We start from the raw sequence: 12,750 nt of genomic DNA on the forward strand, positions 1-12,750 counted from the left end.
AGTCTGACACAGACACTTATAACACAATGGGGTAAATATGAAAGAATGTTCTGTCAGAAGTTAACTTTAATTTGTGACCTCTTTACCTGTATTTGTGATCAAATCTCAGTCAGATTTTCTCAAATTAAATTTGGAGATTTTTTTTTTTTTTGTCATTGCATGTTGTTATGAATTCATAAAAAAATTGTAAAAAGACTGTTGTTGTTGTTTTCCTACAGATGGAAAGCGCACTAATAGCAGTGAAGAATCTAGAAGGCATGATTTGGCAGTAACTGCAGCTGTATTTGCACTGGTAGTTTTAAATGTGTTTTTATGGTGTTTCTGCGCAGGAACGGCACACAAAGAGTTAAATGGCAAGTTCAAAATGTTTAAAACTATTTAAAGTAGTTCACCTAAAAATTACACCCTCATGTTGTTTCAAACCTGTATGACTTTCTGTTTTTCTACAGAACTGAATTATTCTTTTGTCCTTGCAATGAAGTCAATGGGGTGCAAAATAACATTTGACTTTCATTGTGTGGACTAAAGAAAAACACATTCTTCAAAATAACTAATTTTCCTTTAATAAACGTTTTAATAATTTTTTGAAGTGATGCAGATAAACTGCTTTAAAATTCAGTGCCATAAAAGCTTATGAATTATGAAGCACAAAACTGAATAATTACGAAGTCAGTATGAGCTAAGCTTAATGCTAAATTTGTCTAATGTATTGTATTTTATAATCTCTAGGCCAGATGAACTATAATGGCTCCAGCAGAAGAGAGAACGTCATGTCAGGGTCTCCAGAACGACTGAAGCCTGTTGAGCGAAACCGGTTTCAGTGGCTACTCGGGTCAGTTTGGGCTTCGTTTGAGCAAACTCAGTTTTTTCAGACTCAAAAAAGTGGATCACCTTTTAGTGGTGTTCATCAAAATTTGATACTGGAGTTTAAGTCCATGAGGGCATTAATGCAGGGTTTTTCCTGCAGGCCGAAGAATCTGTGCTCATGTACAGCAGTGAAGCCAGAAGAGGATCTTCCTACATTCATGAGGTTCTTCCATGAAAACACATCTCAGGGTTTCAAAATAAGAATTTCATTTCACCGTTCTGATCAGGCCAAATAATTTGTAAGCTTTAGTGGTCAATATGGATTACAATTAGTTTTTTATTTTTTATATGGAGCCGGTTGCACCAGCTGCTTAATGCACAAGTACATTGAAATATTTACAAAAGCCTCCGACCATATATGTGACCCTTGACCTCAAAACCAGTCACATGGGTCAATTTTTCAGAATTGAGATTTATACATCACATGAAATCTGCATAAACAAGCGTTTCATTGATGTATGGTTTGTTAGGATTGGACAATATTTGGCCGAGATACAACTATTGAAAATCTGGAATCTGAGAGTGCAAAAAAATCTAAACATTGAGAAAATCTCCTTTAAAGTTGTTCATTTATGTTCACGATTGTGCTGCATTCACTCACACAAATAAATGTTTTAGATATTTACGCTAGGAAATTTACTATATCTTCATGGAACATGATCTTTACGTAATATCCTAATGATTTTTGGCATAAAAGAAAAATGGACAATTTTGACCCATACAATGTGTTGGCTATTGCCACAAATATACCCGTGCGAGACTGGTTTTGTGATCCAGGGTCACATTTTGTGTCCGTTTCTTCATATTGAATACAAGAATACTTCCTATATTTCACGGTGTGATCCCGGACAGCACAGCGGCCTCGTTGAGAAGATTCCCGGCCTCCTTCCTGTACTTCGGACTCGTTTCTTTCGCTCTCCGTGCCTCTCGGAGGTTTTCCTTCAGGTTGTCCAGCAGCCTTGTCTTGTCTTGGTGACTGTGATCTGTAGATTCCAGCTGTGTGGTCATGGAGTCCTCCTTCTTCAGAAGCCAGTCGATCATCTCTTGGAGTTTAGTGGCCACGGATATGATGGCTTTGGTGGCTTTGCTCAGCTCGGTGATGTTGTCTTTCGTCATCTTCAGGTCGGTGGGGATTTCGGCCTCTGACCTCACCATCAGAGTGAAGTCATATCCTTTAACCTCCAGACTGATGTAGCAGTTCCCTAACGGGGGGGAAGTGAGACTCAAATGAAGAGCGTACTCGATAATAAAGGAAATAACAGTGAAGGATGTCACTTGGAAATTAAGGTTACAGATTCAGTGTTCCGTGTGTGCGTGTGTGCGTGCGTGCGTGCGTATGTGTGTGTGTGTGTGCGTATGTGTGCGTGTGTGTGTGCGTGCGTGTGTGTGTGTGCTCTGCCCCCTGCAGGCCGTGTGTGTGAGGGTCTTACCATGTTTCTCCTTGACCTTCTTCAGGCACTGAGTCAGACTGTCATTAGTCAGGCACTGGTAGCGATTTGCAACAGTCTGAAGGATGTTCTTCATAGTTTCATAGTGTTCCTGCTGTTTGTTGAACGTTTCGGCAACATCATTGAAGCGCTCATCGAGGTCATTCACTCCAACATGTCGGGCCGTAAACCTGCCGGTCTTCTGATCTGCACCTGACATAAGATAGAGAGATTATAGACAGACAGACAGACAGACAGACAGACAGACAGACAGATAGATAGATAGATAGATAGATAGATAGATAGATAGATAGATAGATAGACAGACAGACAGACAGACAGACAGACAGACAGACAGACAGACAGACAGACAGACAGACAGACAGACAGACAGATAGATAGATAGATAGATAGATAGATAGATAGATAGATAGATAGATAGATAGATAGATAAAACTGACCATTAGCTGCTGGATGTGATTGTCTTGCAGATTCTGTTTGTGTTTTACTGTTTGACTGGAGCAAAGGTTCGCTCTGTAAGTTATGGAAAAACGACATTAAAACAATAAATAAATAAATAATGAGAACACATGCAGTACATAACTTAAAGACAGACTTATATGATGGCATCAAGACTTTTACATTAAGAAACCTCTGTTACATGGAATATATCAATTAGACACGGACAAATTATAAACAGAAATAAACACCCCTTACAAAAAATAAGTATAAGTAAAGTTCAAGTAGCTATATTTTTTAAGTATACTTAGTGAGTATATATCAAGAAGTATGCTTGTAAGTGTACTTTTTCAATACTTGAGACTAAATTGCCTCACTTTTTTGAGAATTGTCTCACTTCGAGTACACAACTAGTTCACATATGTTTCTCATTTGTCCTGTCTGCAGCTGTACTACAAGTGAACTTATATAAATAGTAAACAAACTATAAGTATTATGTTATGTTCACTTAATGAAAACTTACAAGTAGACATGCAGTAGGCCTAGCCTATTAAACGACCAAACTAGTTTACTGAGAGTATATTGTGTGCTTTCATTACCTAAAAATGTGCTACAAGTATTTGACTAGTATCAGTATAGTAGGCTACTATATTAGTTTTGCACTTGAAATATACTAGCATGTTCCTATTTGGGAATTAATTGGTATACCTTTAACTGTACTTTAATTCTTTCCATTAAAATATATATATATATATATATATATATATATATATATATAGGCTATATATATATTTTTTTTTTTTTTATTATTATTTTTTTTTTTTCTAGCTTCATGCATAATTTTTTTTAATCAACAACTGAATGTGGGTAAGTGGGTAAAAAACAACAACAACAAAAAACATTTAAAACCAAAAGCTGAGAAAATAGCATTTTAGTCAAAGACTTCGTCTGGATGGGATTCAGAATGATGATCAAAACACAGGAGTAGATCGAGTTCGTCAACACACACACACACACACACACACACACACACACAAAGCTTCACAGTCGCTTCCACTTTATGTCTTCAACATTTCATTCGGTAACGTTAGGCATTTATTTTTTAATATATTGTTTGATGATTATTTGATTATTTTTTACGTGTTTTCTGTACTCTTCCAGGAGAGATGTAACAGCGCCCCCTACCATATAACAGTGAAAGCACTGACAGCCAGAACATTCAGTCAGTGGCGGGGAAAGAGTGAAGTAGATAGTAAATTCCTATACACTACCAGTGGACTACACACAAATTCAACTACTCAGAAGTAGTGACATAGGCCTATCTGTTTTCTTTATAAATCAATATGTATTGTATTGTCAATATGTATGTATTTAATAGCCTTAGGCTACTCAATCAAAAGAGTAAACACAACTAGCCAAGTATACTTAGAATAGTAGGCTAATTATACTTTTAAGTTTTTATCTATATCTCGATCGAAAGATAGAGTACAATAGGCCAAATATAGGCTACGCAGACCTTTCTGTCAGTGAAGTCACATAGCCTATAGCTTACTTAAGTGCAATCTTAGCCTATATTTCGGAGAAGTAAAGTATATTTCTGGGAAAGGAGTCACATCATATTTCATGAAAAGTACAGACTGAAAGTATACTTTCTTATTTTTAGTTTAAAAGAAGTAGGCCTATAGCACACTTGAATAAACTTCATTTTCGTAAGGGACCCGTTCCTTCAGACATAATTCCATATACTTTTCGTTTACTATAATCATATTATTGCTTAATATTTACTTTCCTCTTTCGACAAGCTCCACAGATGACCTACTTACACAGTGAGTTGAAAGGCTTGTGTCCTGAGCAACTGGGGCGTGAAAACAGTTTGAAAAAGACAAATCTACTGGACTGATACTGAAATGGTTAATAGTCAATTGTAGGTTTCCTTATCTTAAAAACAGTGAAAAAAAGAACAACGTCAAAGTCTTTTGTAGCCTATTCACCTATGACTGTCTTGCTCCGAGCTTACTTTTTTTTACCTGCGAAATAAAAACAGGCCTATCCATAAAATCTTACCTCATCGTCTCCCCCGGGAGAGGAACAACAACATCCCATTTTCAGTGCGCAGGAGTTTTCATTCCCATAAACACGCTTAAAATGAAAGCTGTGCGTTCGCCGTGACGTCACGGTCATGTGCTCCACACGACGGACAGGTGCAGAAGTTCACCTGCGTTAAAAAGACTATTGAAATGCGTGTAGATGTTTATCGTTTTCTTTCTCTTCGTCACTCTGGTTTTATTTAGCTAATTGTGATTTATATTGTTAATGTTCTGTATTGTTTTGTCAATAGGCTAAAGCACCATAATAAAAATAATAAAAAAACAGCTAAAGCACACACACACAGAGAGAGAGAGAAAGAGAGAGAGAGAGAGAGAGAGAGAGAGAGAGAGAGAGAGAGAGAGAGAGAGAGAGAGAGGGAGGGAGGGAGGGAGGGAGGGAGGGAGGGAGGGAGGGATCAGTCATAGCAAAAGATACAATCTTTCCAAACTCGTTTAACCACAGAGAGATTCTTATGACACACGTGCTATACTTTCATTTAAAGTGCTTTAAATTATAAAAATTCACTGTAAAAACAACGGCATTATATCAAGAAAATAATGTTAATATTTCCCCCATGGGAGCATTATAATATTTCTTTGAAACTGTGAAATAGCAGTTCTCCACAACAGCCTCTAGGGGTCGCCATCGACTCAATTTTAATAGGCTCTGCTTTCTTTCTTTTTTGTTGTATTATACTTTATGGATTTTTATTTTTAATTCATTTTGTTGTTTACTTTCTTAGGTTTATCTGCATTGAATTATAATTCTACGGTTTCCCCCCCTCTTTTAAAGAAACGGTTTCATGGCCCTGAAATACAAAGTCATAAAGTGTGCAATGTGCATTAGTGACTGGAGAACAATCAAGAGGACACACTGTGATAATACACAGCGCAACCTTGCTTGCTCGGTTAGCTTCTTGCTCTCAAAATGCAACTAGAGACACAGTCCCAAAAAAAGCTGTCTAGGTAGACGTTAGCTCACTAAGCTCATTTGTTGTTGTCTCTCTAGCGCGCGCACATGCAGAAGCTGTGCGTGACACAGCCACTGGTTTGTCTTTGATTATGTGTGCCAAGTGCTTGAAAACACAAAAGAAAGCAGCTAAACAAAGCTTAACCAGCTGTTGGTAATTTTCCTTCTTTATGTGCCGCTACCTACTGTGAGATGGCGCGCTGCGCGGGTGGGCCGCGCGCACTGTGATTTCCCGCGCACATTGCGCCGGTACCGTATCATTTCGCTGTCATCCGCGCGCCCGTTTGCTGAGCGCATAAGTGAAGGTTTGCGGAATAAAGCAGTATTGATGGGGGACGTCTCCGGATGCAGGTGTTTGTGCTGACAAACGAGAAAAAGCGCTTCACTAACTACTAATTGAGTAGAAAACATGGGGGGGGGGGGGGATGAGACGTGCATTATCTGTGGGCGAAGAGACACGCGCGTCCAACCAGAGCAATCACACGTCAGATACAACAATACCACTCAGGATTACATGAGGCTTAGCTTCCAACGACTTTATTAATCATTTCATTCATTTACAACAGAAAACGTGCTTCCTGCACACTCCTGATAAAAGAGACTGGATGAAAATACAAAGCAAAACTATGAAGAAAAAAAAAGAAAGAAAAACGAAATAAAAAATAGATTTAAAACAAATTAATAAATAACAAAAAGAGATTTAAATAAATAAATAATACAACTAACAGTACAGAATTATAGTGAGTTAAAAAAACTAATAATGTTATGCAATAGAAACCAGTGTTGGGGAAAGTTACTTTTAAAAGTAATGGGTTACACACTAAAAAGTAACTAATTGCGTTACTTAGGCCACTTTTTATGGAAAGTAATGCATTAAGTTACTTTTGCATTACTTTTATCACATGGGCTGGCCTTGCTTGTTTTTTTGTTTTTGTTTTATATAAAAACAATTCACACACACACACACACACACACACACACACACACACACACACACACACACACACACATGAAAGTTCTATTTTTTGGCTAATTTAAAGGCTCTTTCACATCAAAAGTGAAATGAATAAGCCTCAGGCTGAAGGAAATGCAAAATCACACCTGTACAGTAGAGGGCGCCGCTCAACAAACCTTCCAGCTGTGCTGTCATTCTGGATTGCAGAAGAATAGGAAGTTACTTCAGCAATAGTAATAAAAAAAGAAACAAATGTGATGTTTAACTAAAGTCATTTTTGCTTATTGGTTGAATTGTATCATGAAATGTCAGCAGCAAAGACATTGGTAAATAAAGTGAGATTAAATACATAAAGTATATTTGTTTTATTTAACATTTAAAGGTTTGTAAAAATTCAGATTTTGCATTTCACAGTTTTTATTCATTTTGAGGAATATTGAATCTGTTTTTGTGCAAGTGAGATGAGCATTTAGTCCATCATGTTCACACACAGCGCAGCGCACACACCACCTCTGCACTTACTCCCGCTTTCTCTGTCAGTGCTGTCAGTCAATACATGGCAAAACAAAGTAACTTGACTTATCTGAAAAAGTGCTTTACTTTAGTTACTTGTGTTACTTGTGTGTTGTGAGGAAACCCGAGTGTTAGACTCAAAGACTTTCCTTTATCTCGCACAAACAGTGCCTTGAAATCACAACGGTTTCTCCTGTATCTCATTACGTAACTCGCGTTACTCATCGACACTGATAGAAACCAAAACTTTATAAAAAGATATAGCTGCCTTTAAAATGTAACACTTTCCCCACAAGTATGATCTTTGGATTTCTGTAATTTGCTATTGGTGGATCTCATGTGAGTGACAGGTTGCCCCGCCCTCTATGCCAGCGTGTCATCAGAGAAGTTTGATTAAAATTTTGATTAAAGATTATGAGGACACATGAATTTTAAAAAAAAATATGTCCACAGATAAATTTTAGATTGAATACCACAGTATGAATATTGTCAATTTTGATTTCATGGGGACTTTAAGAACATAATGCATTGGGTATATGGGCGTATATACGCAATTATTATCAAATATTCTGCCAGACTAGTTTTCTGGCTCTCTGGATTAATGTTTAATAGACTAATATCTTCAAAAGACCTTTGAAGGTCTCTTTAGCTGCAGTTACAGTTGCAATACGCACTTTATAGCTGTATTCATAGCCCGCGGCACACACGCATTGTGTGAATGATGCGTGTGTCCACATGAGGCATTTCCCGCGAAACATTCTGGACTGTTCCATTCAGAAAGCAAGCGCGATCGCGGGGGGATGCGGTAGAGTTAACTCTCACATTGACTTTAATAACGGAGACTTATTTGTTTAAAATACTTTACTAAATGTCTATATATCGAACATCTATTACGTATTCTGTCACTAAATCGATTTCAAAGCGAACTGCTGGTATCTTTAGTGATGAACACAACACACAGTCTCCCCTCCGTTTCCACACGGCCTCCTCTCCGCTCGTGTTGTTTTTTAAACCATTCATTCATTAAAGAGTTTTAATCACACACACACACTGATAAGCACGAAAAATCACTTTCACTCTTAAAATGATCAAAACCCGCAACTCGTCACTGAAGGTAAGAGTGAGAAGGATTTATTCTATTTAAAAATGTGCTTCTAGTCTTATTGACAAACACCGACGATAACAAAAGTTGAGTAACGTTAACTGCATTGCACACACACACAGCTAACGTGACATGCAGAAAGTTAGTAGCAATGATCATCGTTTTAAATTTAAAACATAAACATAATGCATATTAATAGAGTCAGACCATCAGCAAATGTAGTAAAAACTGTGATTTAACTGATGTTTATGAACTGCATGCGCTGACCACTAATAAATGAACTTTACATTGCTTAGGGTCTACTTTATTTATCTTTTGATGCTTGCATTAAGTTAATATTATAATAAGAATAAGAATGTTGATGATGATAATAAAGGCCAAAGATCATATTAATGCAAATTATCAAAGTGATTACATTCTTATTTTGATGCATATTTATTATTATTAGTAATAGTAAAATGAACCGCAATAATTAATATTGACTTTTTCTTCTTTGACATTATTGTTATGCATAATAATAATAATACTACATTGTAAAATTAACAGTAATAATTAATAGTTTTCTTTTTCTTCTTTGACAGTATTGTTATGCATAATAATAATAATAATATGATTAATTTTCATTATTTAATGCTTGTTTCAGGCGAAGCAGCTGGATGTGACGGACCTGTCGGAGGACAGCAGGGACAGCATCCAATTCAAGGGATCCTGGAAGAACGTTAGTATCTTCTGCACAATTTATGGGGATTTGCAGGGGGATTTTTGCTTTATGGGAACATTTGGTATAAAAAAGCACAGAGTTTGCTGTACTTTGATGTCCAACACTCCAAATGAATCGGCTAATTGAAATTAAACGCCAATACCTGAACAATTATGGCTGTAACTTGATGAAATCAGCAGCAAATACAGAAGTAGCACAGTGTATCAGAATCTGACATTAACCCTGCATCAACCCAATGCTGGACTGGTCTAGAACAAAATATAGTGCTAGAAAACCAATGCATTTCAAATATATGTACCCTGGTTCTGTCCTCGCCCTGATGTTCGTAGTTTTCCAAGATTTGATCGTACAAATGGTCCGGGGAATTGAGTTGTTGTGATTCACACAAGCAGAACACAATAAACCGCTGTGGGTCTCAAGACACCCTCCATCTGTTGTGAGGAATCCCGAGGGTTAGTTTCCTTTACAGTGCCTTGAAATCACAGCGGTTTCTCCTGTGTGTCACGTCTCGTCTGATTTAGATGAACTTCTCATTCATCTGCATTTTGCATTTGTGTTAGAAATATAAATATACTAGAGAAAATGGCAGGTCTCCTTCCTGCTGTTTATCTCTTATGATTTGGCAGTAGCTGCGAAACAGCTCTATTAATAATTGAGTTGGTTTTCGCACAGTCCGGGAATAATAATGTGTTCTGTCGCTCTCACGTCGCAGGATGTTTGCTTCAGGTCCAAAAACATCTCGGATGAGCTGGCGCAGGCCTTCATGGACACCGACAGCGAGGGGGAATTCCAGGGATTCTCCAGGGAAGAGTGTGATTGGAGAAAACCAGTGGTAATCCCGAATATTTGCCTCTTCTCTTTAAACATTAATATTCAGATTTAATCCTAACAAAATCACTTCACATGCAGAGTCAGAGCTCTGGTGAAGACAGTGACGACAACGGCTTTTATTCTGACGGCGAGGAACCCGCGTCTAAAAAGAAGCGCAGCTCTGGACTGTGTGTGGCTTTCAAGTTTCCTGCCAAAAGAGGCCCCGCCCCCAAACGAAACACGGGCAAAAAAGACAACAAAGAGGCCCCGCCCACAACCCCACCCACCAGCAGGAAGCCCTCAGGGGGAAACAGGAAGCGGCGTGAAGCGGAACGAACAAAAGAGCTTGTTTTATGTGAGAGTAAACGTGCAGAGAGCCAATCAAAACCCTCTGGTGACATGACCAATGTGGAGAGTCTACTGACGGATGAAGATATACAGATCCTGAGCAAAAGGGCCAAAAACATTCAGGAAAATAAAGCAATGGTACTAATTTATAATAATATTTATAATATAAAAAAAAAAAATATATATATATATATATAAATTTTTTTATTTTTTTATTTATATATTATACATTTTAAAACTGCAAAAGAAAATACTTAAAATATTATTATATTAAATATTATGTTATAATATATATATATATATATATGCATATTTAATATAACAATATTTTAAGTATTTTCTTTTGCAGTTTTAAAATGTATAATATTGTTTTATTGTAATATTAATTATATATATATATATATATATAGTAGCATAATATTTAATAATTTAAAATATATATATATATTTTAAATAGCAACATATTTAATCATTTTAATAAAATGTTTATATAAATGCAATTTCTTTTCTTTTTTTTACATTTCTTTTTATATATCTTAAGTTAACTTAAAAACACATTTTTCTTGCAGCTTGCAAAACTTTTTGCAGACTTGAGTTCTTTGCCTGAACTTCCTTCCAAAACAACGCCTACAGTAAGAGCCACGATCTCCTGCAGCAACACCTCCGCCGAGCTCAGACCGCACACAATATACTAGACAATGCTTTAAAATGACTTTCTCTCCCAGTGCAATTACAAAATGTGTTTTTGTTTTTTTTGTAATGATGTATTTTCTGTGCCCTAAATAGAAGAAAAAGAAGCCATCCACCCCAAAGCGCAGTTTTTCAGAGGTCCAGAGCGAGAGACGGAACCCGGGCCGCAAGGCGAGACCCCCGGAGCATTTTGGGATTGAGGCGGAGGACAAACCGGCTCCTCAGAAGAGACAGAGCGTCCAAATCGACATCAAGCGCCTGATGGAGGCAAGACACAGACACAGACACAAATCACTCTGATGATGGAAACAGTCCATCAAACTCATCTAAATGTAGTGTAGCACCATAACAATCCGAATAATATCAGGAAGTGTAGAGATGATAGAATTGGTGTTATATGATCATATTTTCTTGATCTAGTAAGACCTCTAGCGGCGGCATTCTGGACTAACTGTAGCTTGTTAATTGAGGATGCAGGACAACCGGCTAATAAAGCATTACAGTAATCTAGTCTCGAGGTCATGAACGCATGAACTAACTTTTCTGCATCAGAAACAGATAGCATATTACGTAGCTTAGCAATGTTTCTAAGGTGGAAAAAGGCTGTTCTTGTAACATATGAAATATGATTTTCAAAAGACAAGTTGCGGTCTAATATAACACCCAGGTCTTTTACTGTAGTGGATAAAGTAACAGGACATCCTACTATATTAAAGTTGTATTGTAAGAGGTTTTGTGGGCAGTTTTTTGGACCAATAAGTAATACCTCTGTTTTATCTGAATTTAATAGCAGAAAATTACACGTCATCCAGTATTTTATATCTTTAACACACTCTGTCAATTTAGATAATTTAGTGTTTTCATCTGGTCGTGATGAAATATATAATTGAGTGTCATCAGCATAACAGTGGAAATGAATTCCATGTTTTCTTATAATATTACCAAGTGGCAGCATACAGTATATATTGAGAATAACAGATTCTATTATGTTTAAATCTATTATGTAGTATCTTATATTATTAAGGTAAAGCATTGAAGATAAATTGTGTATTTTGTATTGTATTATTTGTATTTTTGGTGCATTGTGATTCCCTGAATCCCCATAAACCTCCCCCCCAGTTTGTCGTCTCGAGTTTTTGTGAAGTCTTGTGGTTTGTTTTTCAGGTGAAGGATGGTCTCGGAGACGTGCGGCCCAAGCAGAAGAAGCGGCGGCGCTCTCGCGAGTCCATCCGCATGCCGGATGACATCACCGAAGAAGAGCTGGAGAACGTGGCCGATCGCGCCAAAGACAAAATCCTTGATAAAGACAATGTGAGTGTTGCAGCACTGTTGCCTTGTTCCTCTGTCACGTCTGTTTCTGATGCATTAATGCGACCCGTGCGTTCTCAGGGCAGCACATGTCACCAGTGCCGTCAGAAGACCCTCGACACCAAGACAGAATGCAGGGGCCTGTACTGCCAGGGGGTCAAAGGTCAGTTCTGCGGCCCCTGCTTACGAAACCGCTACGGAGAAGACGTCCGCACGGCTCTGCTGGATCCGGTAAGTCCTTATTGAATACAATTATTACATATAATATTAAAAAGATTTATGCACTTTCTTTATAAAATGTGAAATTCTAGATAATACTCTTGGTAACAGATGGTGAAACTATGGAATAATTAACCCGTTTTGAAAACATCAAAAAACTGGACGTGTACCAGCCTGAGCTGATGATGATGATGATGATGATGAGTTGTGTTTCCTGCAGACGTGGGAGTGTCCCATCTGTCGAGGAGTGTGTAACTGCAGTCTGTGCAGGAAG

At 37.5% G+C, this 12,750-nt stretch overlaps 2 protein-coding genes across 3 annotated transcripts in view; one reads left to right on the forward strand and one right to left on the reverse strand.

The window, feature by feature from the left end:
• Positions 1-713: 713 nt before the first annotated feature.
• Positions 714-5,180, reverse strand: LOC311299509 (uncharacterized protein). The gene is made up of 4 exons (XM_084423106.1): positions 4,818-5,180; positions 2,756-2,828; positions 2,298-2,507; positions 714-2,069 (listed from the first exon to the last, which is right to left on the reverse strand). The coding sequence occupies exons 1-4, from the start codon at positions 4,932-4,934 to the stop codon at positions 1,699-1,701; spliced, it is 771 nt and encodes a 256-aa protein (XP_084279232.1). The 5' UTR covers positions 4,935-5,180; the 3' UTR covers positions 714-1,698.
• The window catches only part of cdca7b (cell division cycle associated 7b), a 15,982-nt gene continuing 5,268 nt past the window's right edge, over positions 2,037-12,750 (forward strand). The window contains exons 1-9 of one of the 2 annotated variants that reach the window (XM_084423091.1): positions 2,037-2,154; positions 9,024-9,098; positions 9,814-9,933; positions 10,011-10,397; positions 10,829-10,891; positions 11,046-11,216; positions 12,114-12,260; positions 12,339-12,488; positions 12,697-12,750. The exon at positions 12,697-12,750 is cut by the window's right edge and continues 83 nt beyond it. In XM_084423091.1, the coding sequence (XP_084279217.1) occupies positions 2,095-2,154; positions 9,024-9,098; positions 9,814-9,933; positions 10,011-10,397; positions 10,829-10,891; positions 11,046-11,216; positions 12,114-12,260; positions 12,339-12,488; positions 12,697-12,750 (1,227 nt within the window). In that variant the 5' untranslated portion in view covers positions 2,037-2,094. Of the gene's footprint in view, positions 2,155-8,239; positions 8,393-9,023; positions 9,099-9,813; positions 9,934-10,010; positions 10,398-10,828; positions 10,892-11,045; positions 11,217-12,113; positions 12,261-12,338; positions 12,489-12,696 lie in introns of those variants that run through there. The other variant, XM_084423092.1, reaches the window with a different exon arrangement.

The sequence above is a fragment of the Rutilus rutilus genome (assembly GCF_951802725.1).
Source record: "Rutilus rutilus genome assembly, chromosome: 11".
NCBI lineage: Eukaryota > Metazoa > Chordata > Actinopteri > Cypriniformes > Leuciscidae > Rutilus > Rutilus rutilus.

What these genes read in the sequence shown, in the direction of transcription:
- LOC311299509 (XM_084423106.1), bottom strand. Translation starts at nt 4,934, where the DNA reads ATGACCGTGACGTCACGGCGAACGCACAGCTTTCATTTTAAGCGTGTT. An exon ending in CTCCCGGGGGAGACGATGAG is followed by an intron (nt 2,829 to 4,817) that starts GTAAGATTTTAT and finishes CATAACTTACAG; the next exon opens with AGCGAACCTTTGCTCCAGTC. An exon ending in GAAGGTCAAGGAGAAACATG is followed by an intron (nt 2,070 to 2,297) that starts GTAAGACCCTCA and finishes CCCCCCCGTTAG; the next exon opens with GGAACTGCTACATCAGTCTG.